At 33.5% G+C, this 14285-nt stretch overlaps 1 protein-coding gene across 2 annotated transcripts in view; it reads right to left on the bottom strand.

Moving 5' to 3' along the window:
* LOC146160332 (periodic tryptophan protein 1 homolog) overlaps positions 1 to 14285 on the bottom strand; it is a 45397-nt gene that overhangs the window by 955 nt on the left and 30157 nt on the right. For both annotated transcript variants that reach the window (XM_083383789.1, XM_083383790.1), the window contains exons 7-12: positions 13355 to 13455; positions 9032 to 9114; positions 7888 to 7984; positions 7058 to 7119; positions 3264 to 3381; positions 2837 to 3043 (exon numbers count right to left, since the gene is read on the bottom strand). In XM_083383789.1, coding sequence (XP_083239915.1) covers positions 2837 to 3043; positions 3264 to 3381; positions 7058 to 7119; positions 7888 to 7984; positions 9032 to 9114; positions 13355 to 13455 — 668 coding nt within the window. The remainder of the gene's footprint in view (positions 1 to 2836; positions 3044 to 3263; positions 3382 to 7057; positions 7120 to 7887; positions 7985 to 9031; positions 9115 to 13354; positions 13456 to 14285) is intronic.

The raw sequence follows: 14285 nt of genomic DNA, 5'->3' as shown, positions 1-14285 counted from the left end.
ATTCAGAAATTTGTAAATAATTTCAAATATATATTTGAATAGATTTATTTCCAAGAACTAGAAATGAAGAGAATTTGATAAAAGCAATATTAAAATGGTCAAGAGATTAGTTATCTGCTTTGGCATTTATGTCATTAAACTCCTTTTCTGTAATGTTGTATATCCTTCCATTAATGGTAGATAGGGTTGCAACCGTTTGTATAATATTTTGGTATGAAACCCAACAAACATAAGTCTTTTCTGGCCACTTCAAGTTTTTTGATTCACTTGGGTGCAGGAAAGAAACAAATGCTTTTTTGTCTTTGTCATCTTTGTCCTTAACAACACCAATCCACCACATATTGTCATATTTACATGCTATGTAAGACATAATCTTCAATTTTATAGTGTCTGTTTCTGGCTGCTTGAAATGATGTACAGCTTCAAATGTTGAATCCTTACTTGTCCGTTTGTATCCAATTGACCAACTGGATACAGGTTGAAAGTTGTGATATGAATGTGTTCCTAAAACGAAAAATGACCAACAGGCAGCATAACCAAAGTCCTTCTTATGTTGGCGAAGGTTCAAAAAGTTTTTGTAGTTTTTGTATTGGCCTGCACCCTAAGCTACTGACAACTGCACTGCAAAGCTGAGTTTAAATCAAATCTGAACTGCAAAACCAATTATTCTATTACTTTCCTTCCATTGCTTTCATGACAAACAGAATTCAGCATATACCATTGTGGTGTCACAGTAAAAGAAAGCCAGTGAGTTTACACTGTGTGGTGCAACTCATAAAGTAGAAAAACAGACTGGGAGACTTAAAAAAGATGAAATCAATTTATTCTAAACTAAACAAAATATATCTACTTTTGCTATTACAAACACTTATCTATTACCACAGCACATATGTTGTAAACACTACCATTTCATATTTTAATTCTTAAAAAAAGTTACACTTTAAGATTATTAAAAACTTAAATCATAAAACAACCGCCTATCAAATTTACAACATTTGCTTGCGAAATGATTTGACCGGTTAAATAAAATATGGTCCTTGACCGTATTTGAACGGTCAATTGACAGGCTTGCCAATCCTAGCTATAACAAAGTGGGCCAAAATAATAGTTTCCAGCAGAATTATGTTGCTTAAACAAATTGAAGTCATCTTAATGTCTCCTAGAGAGCCATATTGTGTTAATTTTTTCTAAAAAAAAATACAAAATATACAAAGAAGGTAAAGGCTTTTATAAGTAAAAGCGCAGACAAGACATTTATTAGGGGAATTGTAACCAAAATAGTATGTGTTTCATTTTGGGTATAAAACTTTTTTCTAACAAGTCTAAAGATTCATTTTAGGCTTATTTGACAGATCTTGCTATAAAGTATCAACGAATTAAAAATTGTGTTTCTAAATATTTGCAGTCTTTCACCATTTCGCTCGGAACATTGACATTTTTTTCTTTTGAAGTGCCCCTTAAGGCCTCTAAACCTTACCTTAATGCATTTTTGACTTCAAAAATGGATTCCTTGACCCAAAAAAAGGTAGCAAACATACTTTAGCTTCCATTTTTACTTAAATTATAGCGTTTAAATGTACATTTGTGTTTTTCGGGTGTCCGAAAACCCCCTCTAGTGGTCAAATTTCAAAATGCCGTAATTTCTTAACGGATTGGAATTTTTGCAATTTTTTTTTGCAAACCCATTTTTTTGGTCCATATTTTGTACAATGTAAATATCATAAAAATCTGAGACGGGTGGTTACAAGGGCTTGATTGACATGGAATACCCCAGCTCTGTAAAAGAGAGCTATGCGGCCTAGCGGATAAAAAGTGCGTTTTTAGAGAAATGGTATTTGTATTTTGTTTTGTGCGCTATTTCGTTATAATTTTGTAAATGGCAAACTTTCAACATAAAATATTTTTTTTTGCTTGTATCTACAATGACCCTCTCTTTCTTTCTATTGAATTACAAATTGTTGACGCCCGTAGCGCCTAAAATTTCTGTAGCCACAAAGCAAAAACATTGCAAACAAATTCGTTTGTATTTGAGTTGGTCTAGTAACTGGTGCTAAGTAATGACCTATTCAATTACCAGGTGATCAGTAATATTTTACAAAAGTGGTAATTTAATCCAAGACCACAAAAGCGGTCAAAATTTATTACGCTAAAATAGGACTTAGTAAAAAAGAGGTTTGTTGTCTTGATATAACATGCAATCCATGAAATGTATATCCTATCATACTCTAGTCCAGTGGATCCCAACCAGGGTCCAAGAGCTTTAATTGCGTAAGATCGATACGAAATATTAAAAATGAAATATCCACATTCGTGGTTTAGTTTAAATCAAATTTTGGTTTAATGTATACTTGACTTCCCCTGTTTGTTCAAAACGACTGGACTTCGATTTAGGCTAATTTGCAGATGAATTGAGTTTGAGTTGTGTCATTTCACAATATATTTGTAAAATATTCGATTATTTCCTTGCTAAAAAAATCCTACATAATTAACCAACAATCTTAGTGTCTTTTAAGCTCGTTTTGAGGGTTAAATGTAGTGTCTTTAAGCTCGTTTTGAGGGTTAAATGCCACGCGCATGATAGTATTCACTAATAAAGTTTTGGGCTACATGAAATGATTGACGTTTAACTTTTGAAAAAACATATTATTTTTTTTAATTTTTTTTCGGCACTTATTAAAAAAATGCGCTTAGCGGGAACAGTGCTAGTGGCCGGTGATATCAGTTCTTTTTATAACATGAACTTTATGAATTATTAGCGTCGGAAGGATTATTCTATGTGAAGGCCCTTGAATAGGTTATCGCTGAAGTTTAAAAAGGCGTCAACTATGGCTAATACCATTTTTAATTCTTTTTCCAAAATCAGATCTGAACTTTCTCGTCCAATGTCCCACGCCTTTAAAAGACCGTCACTCGAGGCACTGTACAAAATATTGGAAGTGAAGAGGAGGGAAGGAACTGCTTGATCGTGGGACTTCCAATGGTATAGTGACTTTCGAGACTGACGAATATCGTAGTAGAATATTGAACCAGCTTCTGTGCTAACCTGTGTTTAATTGTTTTGCTTAACCGTCAAACTGACAAACTATTTTTTTAAGGTAACTTTATCATTATTCTACTACAGAAAACTACATAAACTAATAAGTTATTAAAAAAAGAGTAACGTTAGTAGTATTAAAACAACAATTGAATAAACAAATGTGTATAGCAAGGAAACGCACAAAAGTTGGCGTTTGCACTATTTTATGAGAATGTAAACAACTTACTGTAAAATAGTTGTTATCAAGTGTGTTCCACGCAACACGTTCAACTTCTCCCTTTATTTTCCATTTCAGATTGTCGCAAGAGGGTACACTTGAGCGCGTGTCAAACATAATTATACGACTGCAAATAAGTTAAAATTAAAATGACACTGCTGTTTTGGACTACGTTAACGTAACAATTTGACTTCTTATCGCAACTATGCACCAAAATCAACTTTTTATAAAATATATGTCTGTCAACCCCTTTAAAATATCACTATGGACCCTTAGGGGTTGATTGATTTACAGTTGAGATGCCCTGGTTTAGAACAACGACCTGTCAACATGACAATCTGCAACACGTTCATCTTGCGCGCACCGAAAGCCGGTGACTTATTAAGTAAACAGTTATGTTTGTGCAAGCATAGGTTTGTTGGAAATTTTGCGATTCCGCTCTATTAAAGTAAACACTATGAATGCCATGTTCACTGAATCAGAAGCGAAATTTCAAGTTGGAGCTGGAGGGGGGCATCAGGCCATAGCTCGGCCAAACTACATGTTTTGCCATATTTTCAATGAAAATTCAAAATATGTTCGTGTTTCGCGTTAACTTATACCAATATTTTTGGCCGTTTTCAAAATTATATTAGGCCAAATTAAACTAGTTAGCAATCCAGTTATTTCGAATAATATGCAATTTTCATTAATCTGCTTAATTAATACGGCACATGCCGTTAAAAGTTTAGCCAATTTAAAATACTTTAAAATACTAAATTAACGCATTTTTTTCGCTTTGCGGGATTAGATCGGGTTTAGGTTACGTTTGTGTACCAGTTTGCTAAAAATAAGTGTTTTGTAGATTAATTGTTTTACGTCGCGTTAGAAAATAACTTTGTGACGTCATTCCTAACAAAAATTAACTTCCTCAAACAAAAGCACTGCATCCCCCTGTCATGATTTTATTCATTGTTTAGTCCAGGGGTCGGCAACCCCTGGCACGCGAGATGATTTTTCAGGGCACGCCAAATGATTTAACGCAGACGAACAAAGTGCAACCATTACATCACTACTACATCATTAACATTATTATTACATCACTAATTTCGAGTTGCAGTGTTCGTGTGACAAATTAGTGTCTTAACTGTTGTATTTAACATTATTTTTTGTGGGCGTTAAACTTGTTGTTTACGACTAACCGTTCGCATTACGTCACAATGCCTAAAAAGTGGCGTGAAAAGCGCAAAAAGCTAAAAGAGTGACTGCTAGTTAACACTTCTAGGTATTGACTAAAAATCGAAATATATTCCAAAATATCTCAGAAGGTTTGGGCATTACCAACGAAACGAGGTATCAAAGGTAAAATTGTAAGGAAGGCGTAAATATGAAAGAATAAATATAATAATAATAATAATAATACTGGACTCACCCAAACCCAAACGCTAACTCTCACCATAACCCAAATATTGTTAGCAATATAACCCTCGGACACAATGTGGTAGGATTCTGGACCATCAGCGCCCAGAATTTTACTTAAAAATTTGGTTTAATGGGGTCTCCCAAGAAACGCAAATTATATGTCAGATCATTCGTAAATTAGCAGATAACAGCAGGGCTACGGAGTCGGACTCAAGTAAGACTAAGTAAAACCACCCGAGTCCGACGTGTGCGCATGCAAATTTCGAAAGTAACAAGGCAGCAAACTGTAAATTGTTAAAGTGGGATAGCTTATCGTGGGATATTTTCCATGAGCCCTATTTGTGGATTGCTGAATATCCATCTTATTTTAGTTACGTAAGTTGCTGAAATACAGGATGTAGTGTCAGAATCAGACTTGGGACTCCACGAAATCGCACATTTAGATGGAGTCGGACTTGGGTTGTTTTAACCGACTTCGCAGCCCTGGTTGCTAGTGCAAAACCAAACATAGAAAAATGTTTGGCACGCAAGTTGTTTATACTTTGACATTATTCATAAATTGGCATACTGCATACGAAAGGTTGCCGACCCCTGGTTTAGTCTAATACGTTAAAACGGCTATTTAAATTAGACCTTCAAAAGTCTCACTGTTTTATGTTGATATTTATAAGACGTGAAACACTCGCACGAGGCACAAAGAAAATACATTTTGTAAGTTTAAAAACTATCATTATAGTGTGCCACAGTAGGCATAGCCCATTTGGGTTAGGGGGACATGGCACTATGACCAGACCTTCTTTACAGTTGTGAAATATACTAATACTGACCATATTTGAATGCCCTTCATATACCTTATGTTAGTTGTATACCCGGTTGAAGAGCACTAATCTAATCATTTTAATGGATACAGCAGTGTTGTAAACAAGTCATTTTGAAATGAGTTTTAAGTCCAAGTCACGTCTTTTGCAAAAATAATAAGTCCCAGTCCAAGTCATCATTTTCCCAAGTCAAGTCATGAGGGCATGTCAATTTCAAGTCATGTCATTGACATAAAAGTAAACTGTTAACTGTTAAACTATTAAAATTGGTAAATTGATTATAAGCAACAATTTAACTATAAAAACTAACGCAATATACAGAACTAAAAGTGTTTAATGTGCAAAACTTTATATAAATTTTAATGAAAAACACCTAATTTAATCCTAAAATGACTTAAGTCCAAGCCAAGTAATTTGTCCAAAAGACTTAAGTCAAGTCAAGTCATTTGAAAACAGAGACATAAGTGTACTTAAGTCAAGTCAATGACTTGAGTCATTACAACACTGATGGATAGTGTACATTGAAGTATTGCATGGTTGTCTACATGCATATATTTGTAATACAAATGTAATTTTCCCAAATATGAAAAAGTTCCACGAAACACAGTTTGAGAATCATCGAACTAATTCAATAAATCAACATAATAAAAAGACAGACATGTTATTTTAAAATACATTATAGTATAACAAACCAATATAATTAAAATTTTACACCTACAAAGGAAAAACGTGGTGTCTCGCTTACTTTGCTGGCCTATTAGAATACAAGTTAGTTATTTTCGAATTATGATTAAATCCTTGGCACACTTAATGATCTCTCTTCGCATAGGAGTGTGCCTCTTGAGATACACTGCAGTAAGTAAGTCATATTCTACTATGCTAATTAAATCCACAAAATAAGATGGGGTAAAAATTGACAGTTAATTAAAGTCCATCTTGCCACCAGATAAGCTTACCATATAAAAACAACTACCTGTAACAGTGCAAGTAACTTTTAATACACTTTAATCGGTCCCCTTAACCTGAATATACCAAACCAAGTAACTTTTTGTTAGGCTATTTTCCCCGGAAAATGGGAAAACATATTTTAATATTTTCTCATCTGAGAAATATTACAAAATAAGTTAATTGAACAAACAAATACGTTGCTTACATGCCAATCTGTTGATGTTTTATAGCACTTGTATCAGCAAGTGTGTGGGTGAAAAATAATTAACCCTGTTTGGTAAAAACTCGCAACTGCGGCAGACGTAGTCACCATACTACTGTAATTACTCAAGTTACTTGATTGAATATCTATTGAATCTTATATTTTAATGATGTTTGTGTCGCAATGTGTTTTCAACATTTTTTTCAAATTGAACATAAAAAAAACATTTAAGTTGCAGACATTTTTAAATTGTATAGTTAGTTGTACATCGCTTGGATTAAGGATCACATAAATTTTTTCTAATACTCAATTTAGCACATTGTAATATACAAATTAAAAAAATTGTGTTGTGCATTGTATATGACAATCTTTTACAGACAGGCTGTCCTGACCAAAAGTAAAGGCACATTAAAATACTTTACAACACACCTTACCCATCACATGCGCCACTCAGGAGGTAGTTTGGATCATTTGGCCGCCAATCAATTGCTTGTACCTAGTCAAAATGTAACATTTTCAATAATGTAAAAATAACAAAATTGGTTCAGATTTGAAACATTATAAAAAAAGCATTTGTGCTTTTAAATATTGTTAACATGCAAAATTTAAAACAGTGTTTTGGTATTTCAGCTACTAATAATGTCTTCCTACTTTTCACGCCCTATTTAGCGTATGTTTGTTTAGAACAATCTGGTACAGTTAATGGAGACCTATGTTGTGCATAGGAAACAGACTTTGTTGCTAAACTATGAATTTTGCATATTTTAAAAACTTCAATGTTATTTTTTTATGTTTTTCACAGACTCCGCAGCCCTGATATATATTATAACTAGGGATGTTCAAAGTAGAATCCCAAGGTATTCCAGAATAATAGGTTTCGAATCTAAAATAACGAATCCAGAAAATCGAATCCTGGTATATATTTGTAATTAATTATTATTTCCCATTTTATTAATTTGTATAAACGGTCATAATAATATATACATGGTATTGTTGTGTTTTAGTTTTGGTTTACTACAAACATGATCTGTTATTAAGTCTGTCAAATAATATGCTGCAAAAAATATAAAACTATTGTTGCCAGTAATGCGCTAGTATTACTTAACAATTAGTCTGTGCGTAACCTCGCTGAGTATTGAACTCAAGTTGACCGAGCGGTTTTACAATAGTGTTATATTTAGGGTGCTAAAAATTCACTAAATGTTTGTGAGAATAAAAAAGTATTTGTATAATAATTAATTTACGGAATGTCACAGTCACTCACCTTTTCTCTATGACTTAGAAAAGTGTTACTTTGACAACCCTGACGTAAGTCCCAAAGCGCCACTGTACAGTCAGCAGATGAACTTGCCAAGATGTGTCTGAAATGATTAGTTGTAGTGGAACCATCCTTCCGCTATTTAAGGCTGAGGTAATACACAACTCAGCACATTTTTTTTCGAGTAAGACCACGAAAAACTTCCGAAGTCCGACATACACAGTGCCAAATTTTAAAACTGATATGGCCCCCACTGGAAATTGTAAAGGTGGAATAGCATATGGTGGAATATTTCCCAACCATGTATTTTGAGTGAATGAAACATACTACACTCCTATAAGTGGATTCCTGAATATCCATGTTATTGTAAATTAGTGGAATACAGGTTGTAGAGTCAGGGTCAGAGTTTGGACTCGACGAAATCCCACATTGACCAGAGTCAGACTTGAGACTCAGGAGTCGGACTCGGGTTTATTTTTTGTTCTGAGTCCGACTCTGGTTACTTTTAACGGACTCCGCAGCCCTGCTATAAACTACCAAAACCTTCAGTTGCTTATCAAGCACCTTGGATTGATAAGTTTTCTAGATAATATTTTTGCAAATATTGAAGCAAGATTTTAGCACTTTTCAATTTCAGAGCTAAACATGATGTGATGTCCAAGTAAACCAGAAAATAAAAATATCTATTCATTATCATGCGTCCCAACATGTATCACACAAAACCTATATCAATTCATAAGAGGGCGCGAGCTCTAATCTAAATATTATTTATCTATTAACTTTGTTATAGCGATTTTATAGTTTCCATGTTCTGTTTGGTGTTAGTTTTGCTTTTATACTTTCCTATGCTTTGAATCAAAATTCCACATGTGTAGTTAAGTAACTGGAGAAATGATTCATGGTTTTGCAATTTGCAAGCTTTTTGGCTCCTAATAAGTTTTGGACTATATTTGCTAATTTTTATGACAGGTTTTAGGTATATTTAGTCAGAACAATATGGTACAGTTGATGGAAATTGAATTGAGCATCACGCGTGTTTTTTCCAAGTTTCAAATTAAAATAATGGGTGGCATAGATATGATGTTTTCTGTATAACAGTAAGAGGAAAAGGAGGAATGTTCACTTTGTGCTAATGTTTAGGCAAGCTTACCTTGAAAGTGAATTCCAAGCTAAATCCATAACTGCATCTGTGTGACAATGCCCACTTAAGCTTCTTACATCTTTTTGTTTATCCTGAAAGTTTAAAAAAAATGTAATAGCTTAAATGTCTGACAAAGACCGATTCTCAAAACTGGGGTCCACACAGCATTTTCTAAGGGTCCGGAAGAAGAATTAATATTTTTCAACATTAGGCTTTAGCGAATGTTTTTAAACATTAGTCTATGTTTTAAACATTATCTGTCATCATTATTGTCTTTAGTTATGCTTTATTATTTGATCATATAGCATGTTTAACAATGTCTCTTTTGACATCATAAAGCATCTGTTATGCTGTACTACCTGAGCGAAGCTGTACTATCTGCTATCAGGTAGTTAGAAAGTTGTTACACTAGAAAGAATCGTCACTGAATTAGTGTACTACAAGAAACCTAGGTAAACTAACCCTTGCATTTGCATTTTTATGGGGCCGCGAAACATCAAAATAATTGAAACGGGTCCACCAGGCAAAAATTTTAGAAAAGTTTGACAACCACTGGGTTAGACCTATGTGTTCTGTCTGTTTATTAAAACAAAAGGTCAATCTGATGACAATTTCCATGTCACTCAATTTTTACAAAATCTTTTATTCTGGGAGAGGTGATATATTATAATACAACGTCACTCTGTGTAGTATTTTCAGAATATAAAGGTCCTGATAGATTGTTAATGGTGCTGCTGCTGATAGTAAATCAACAAATGTAAGGTATCCTAACATTTACAGAGATACAAATCATTGAGACATGCTCATAACAATAGCAATTGTAATTACAGGAATGGAACAATTACTATGCAGAAACAAATTTCTTATGGAATAACATAGCAAGAATATCAAAGCCCATACAGAAGTAGGTATCAATTTGACTGTTTTAAATATCTTTTGATTCATTTTTAACATAGCGAGAAGGCACTGATTCTAAGTATATATATATTGCTGAGGCAGACAGCAAAAAAGAAAAGGAAAACACAGAGAAAGCACACTATCTAAATCGGGGTAGTTAGTGCACAGTGCTAATAATGTAGGTTGCCGATAATAAATCTCTGTGATTCAGATATTAAAAAGTGGTACTGGTCTGCGTTGATTTCGCAATTGTGACAGGATATTTTAGTTTCTTTTAATAATAGTCAATGCCAACATACACTTGTTGCACGAGTCTTAGAGTTTTGAAGTCTATTATGTGACCAGAATTTATATGTAAATGCGTATTTTGTAAAAATTAAGTGACATGGAAATTGTCATCAGATTGACCTTTTGTTTTAATACATATTGTACAATTAAGTATAAATAAACAAAACCCTTTGTCACATTTTAAACCGACGTGGCCAGGCATTTACATTTAGATGTTTTTTTAATTAATCGTTTTGTATTCTCCTTATTAAATGGACATTGGCTTATTTGTTTTGGCAACCCTTTGCAGACCAAGATGGTGATTTAAAGCATATTACAGTTTAGTGTTGCAGTAATAGTTTCTATGAGAACATAACCCACAGCATATAGTGTGTGTTTTTAAACAGAGGCTACCATTATTCTGATTTGAGTAAAAACTTTATTCAAAATGCTTTATTGAATTAGCTTGGTTAGGTGCAGTTCATCTTTACAATTCTTGTGGCTCTCCATCAGTTGTGGAAGGTGATGTTATGGGGGATTATAGTTATGCTAAGAATCAAGCTAGTTTCACCCAAAAAGAAACGGATGACATAAAAAGGCAACAAGGATTTCAGAATTTGAATCAATTTAGAGCAATTAATGTCGCGTGAAACAGTTTGTCTAATAACAACTAGCGATGTTTTTTAAGTGGAGATGCCCAAAGAAGCGTTACTTGATTGCATTGTACTGATTTTTAACCTGTTGTAGTCAAAATCCTGAATGCGTTGCCCGGATTGTGGGAAGCCTAGTGGAAAAGGCATTTTCAGCTTCTATTTAACCCACAGTGCCTAAATTGACTTTTTTAAAGAGCTGGGTCGCCAGTAAAGCGGCTTGTGCTTCAAATCCAAGAGATAGTTGATAGATATAGAGAAAATAAGAAAGGATTGTGGCTAGGTTCTTCTCATTAATCAAAATAGAATATTTTAACTAGAATAATTATACTTTGGATTTTTTTATTTAATTTGTATTTTTTTAGGTTTACCGTTTTTGAAACAAACCTGTATTTATATCACAAATATTTTTGTTTAATGTAATAATAGAGTGAATAATTTTAAATTAAGGGGTATATAAATCCTAATCTGCCACATATCTAGAGTAATTTTGACCACTAAATTTAATTCAAATGCATGTTTTAATGTGGAAGGTTGATAATTTTAAGTAAAACAATAAAACAATATATACTTTGGAACACTATATACGGATCTGTTCATAAGTTTAATGGTGAAAATAACGGCCCAAATAGACGTTAAAAGCGACATGCTTTATTTTGTAAACAAAACGTTTGAAAATAAAGCATGTCGCTTTTAACATCTATTTGGGCCGTTATTTTCACCATTAAATATATACTTTGTAAATTAATAATAAATTTCAAAGCCAAAAAGGTCAAGTAGATCGACAGCATCTTGATTAAGATGTTTCGATACGAACTTGTATAATCTTCAGTTAGTGTGACTGAAAAGCAAATCAAAGCTTCACTTATAAAAGGTAGAACGCAATTGTTATCATCAGAGTTTTTACAGTTGGAGCCTTTAGGTGTTGAATAGGTAGAGCGGTGTAGATAAGGTGTCAACGTTCAGTTCAGGGCTGCAGTCTTGAATAGATAGCGACTCGAGTAGCCGCAATCTAAATACGTCTGAAGCCCCTCAAAAATCAAACCTTAAATACAACCGGAGTAACCCGAACATCGACATTCAGGAAACATACTCACACAGGTCTCTACACTAAATGGTGTAGCTTTACACCTCGACTGTATAAACGTAATTTGTTTTTTCCCTGTTGCAGAGGGCTCACAAGATCGCCAACTCTTACAAGGTTATCCATGTGGACATAAGCAAGATCAAGCGAATGCTTGGAATTTATATATTGATGCGACTACCATACATAGGCCCAGTTTCACACCATATACGCCGTGAAATTCACAGGTTTGTACTTCGCGCTACTGGTGGCAAAGTTGGATTGCGATTGATCCACGACACAACCAAAATGACGAAATCGTTTCGAATAAAGGATCGACAGGAACATTTGCAGCGATCTAGTGTCGTGTATAAATTAACGTGTTCATGTGGTGCTTCCTACATTGGTCAAACCATTGGTCAAAATGCTTTTCAGTCACACTAACTAAAGATGATACAAGTTCGTATCGAAACGTCTTAATCAAGATGATGTCGATCTACTCGACCTTTTTGGCTTTGAAATTTATTAAGCTACATTACAGATCCGTGCATAGTGTACCCAAGTACTTTTGTAAATGTTAGTAAAAACAATAATAAAAGGTAAAATTTCACATGTTATGAGAATAAGTTTGAGCAACAACCTGATGTTGCTATCATATATTTTTTTTTTGGGGGGGGGTACCTATGCAAGGTTTTTGTGTTTATGCACAATTTAAAGTATTGCTTCAAATGGCAATTGTTTAGGATTCTTATCATTTGTAATTTAATTTTTAAATAATAATATAGATATGTTCGCAAATAATTTTTCAATTTTGGAGCATATTGTTTGGGAGGTTGTAGCTAGACATAGTAAGTATATCAAAGTACATACGGAAGTAGGTAGCATTTTGAACATTGAAAATCTCATAGATTTGACAATAATTGCTGTTTGGTCATTCAAGGGTGTAATATGACTAATCCACAACCAAAAATAAAAGTTAAATAGTTAATTGAGAATATACAAGGATTCAAAATTAAAAATTCTCGATTTGCTATTCTAGATCTCAAACCTATTATTTTAGAATGCCTTGGTATTCTACTTGAACATCCCTAGAGACAACATAGTTTTTTCTTTCATTGTACATAAACTAAAAATTACCTTATTTTTTCAGTAAAGTTTCTAAGTAACAAATATTTCAGCAGCAAGTTTTAAACAATGTTAAATATTTTAAAGACTTCTTTGTTTTTGAATGGAATCAAATGTCTAAATTGAATTTCAACATTTGCATGTTTTGAAGCACCTACACAAGTGGTAAAAAGCAATAGGAAATACAACATTTTTTTGTTACTCTTTTTACTATAAGATTATTTAAATAAATTTTGAAAAAAAAAAAAAAAAAAAAACTTTTTTTTTTTTGATTATTTTAATAAAATTTTTTTTATAAGAAAATATATTTATCTAAAGTTTTGTAGTTACCACCGAAATGCCAAGAACAAAAGCTGGTTCGATAGTGTTAAGAACATCCAGGTCCCAAATTTCAATCAAAGAATTCATATTTCCAACAGCAACAAAATTTCCTAAAAAAATGGGTCATTTGTTGACATTTTTCTAAATAGGAGTTTCCAATGAAAACAGTAGCATAAACTATGTAGTTCAAACTAAAAATGCATTAGTTACACTAATCACATGAACAAAATGTAGCCACATATTCAAGATATAATAAAGGGAGAAATTTCAGTTTCATCAGACTGAATCAGGATTCGTTTTTCATAAACCGTTGTTTCATAGTATTATGTACCGGTACTCCAATTTGTTGTCTGTGTCTAATCTATTTCATACACATCTGAAAAACGCTAGAGTATAACAAAAAATACTTTTTTCAGTGTTTGAGAATTGGGTCACAGGATGTTCATGACCAGGTTTTTTTTAAGGTTTGGTTTGGGTAACCGCTAAGTAGTTTTAAGAGACCGCAAGTGTTTCATTTAAATACCAAAAAATAGCCATATTTGCTTAAACGAATTATTTATTAGGCTACTGGCAGTGCACAATCACAGAACAAATTTTTCAGGTTCTATCTCATGCAACAAAACAGATTCGCAATCCCGTTCCCATCCGCCAGCTTTCATTTCTTCGTTGTTTGCAGATTCCAACGCCTTCAATGCTCGCACTGTCACTGTTCGTCGGTCCTTTGTGTTTTGCCACTTCTCAGCTATCTTTTGTGCATCCTCGTCAGTGAGCTGGTCCGGACTGTTCATCGAAAGGTTGATTAGAGCATTCAGGGTGATATCTAGTAGCCTATTTCATTGCTTGGTTTTAACACGACATAGAGTCGAAAATCCTCGCTCTGGCCAGGCGGTTGCTAGAGGAATTGACAATGCAATGCAGCAAAGTTGATGCAGCTCTGGAA

This window comes from Ascidiella aspersa, chromosome 3 (assembly GCF_963924565.1).
Source record: "Ascidiella aspersa chromosome 3, kaAscAspe10.2, whole genome shotgun sequence".
NCBI classification, from domain to species: domain Eukaryota; kingdom Metazoa; phylum Chordata; class Ascidiacea; order Phlebobranchia; family Ascidiidae; genus Ascidiella; species Ascidiella aspersa.
The sequence above is the reverse complement of the archived record's forward strand: the minus strand, read 5'-3'. Positions and strand labels throughout refer to the sequence as shown.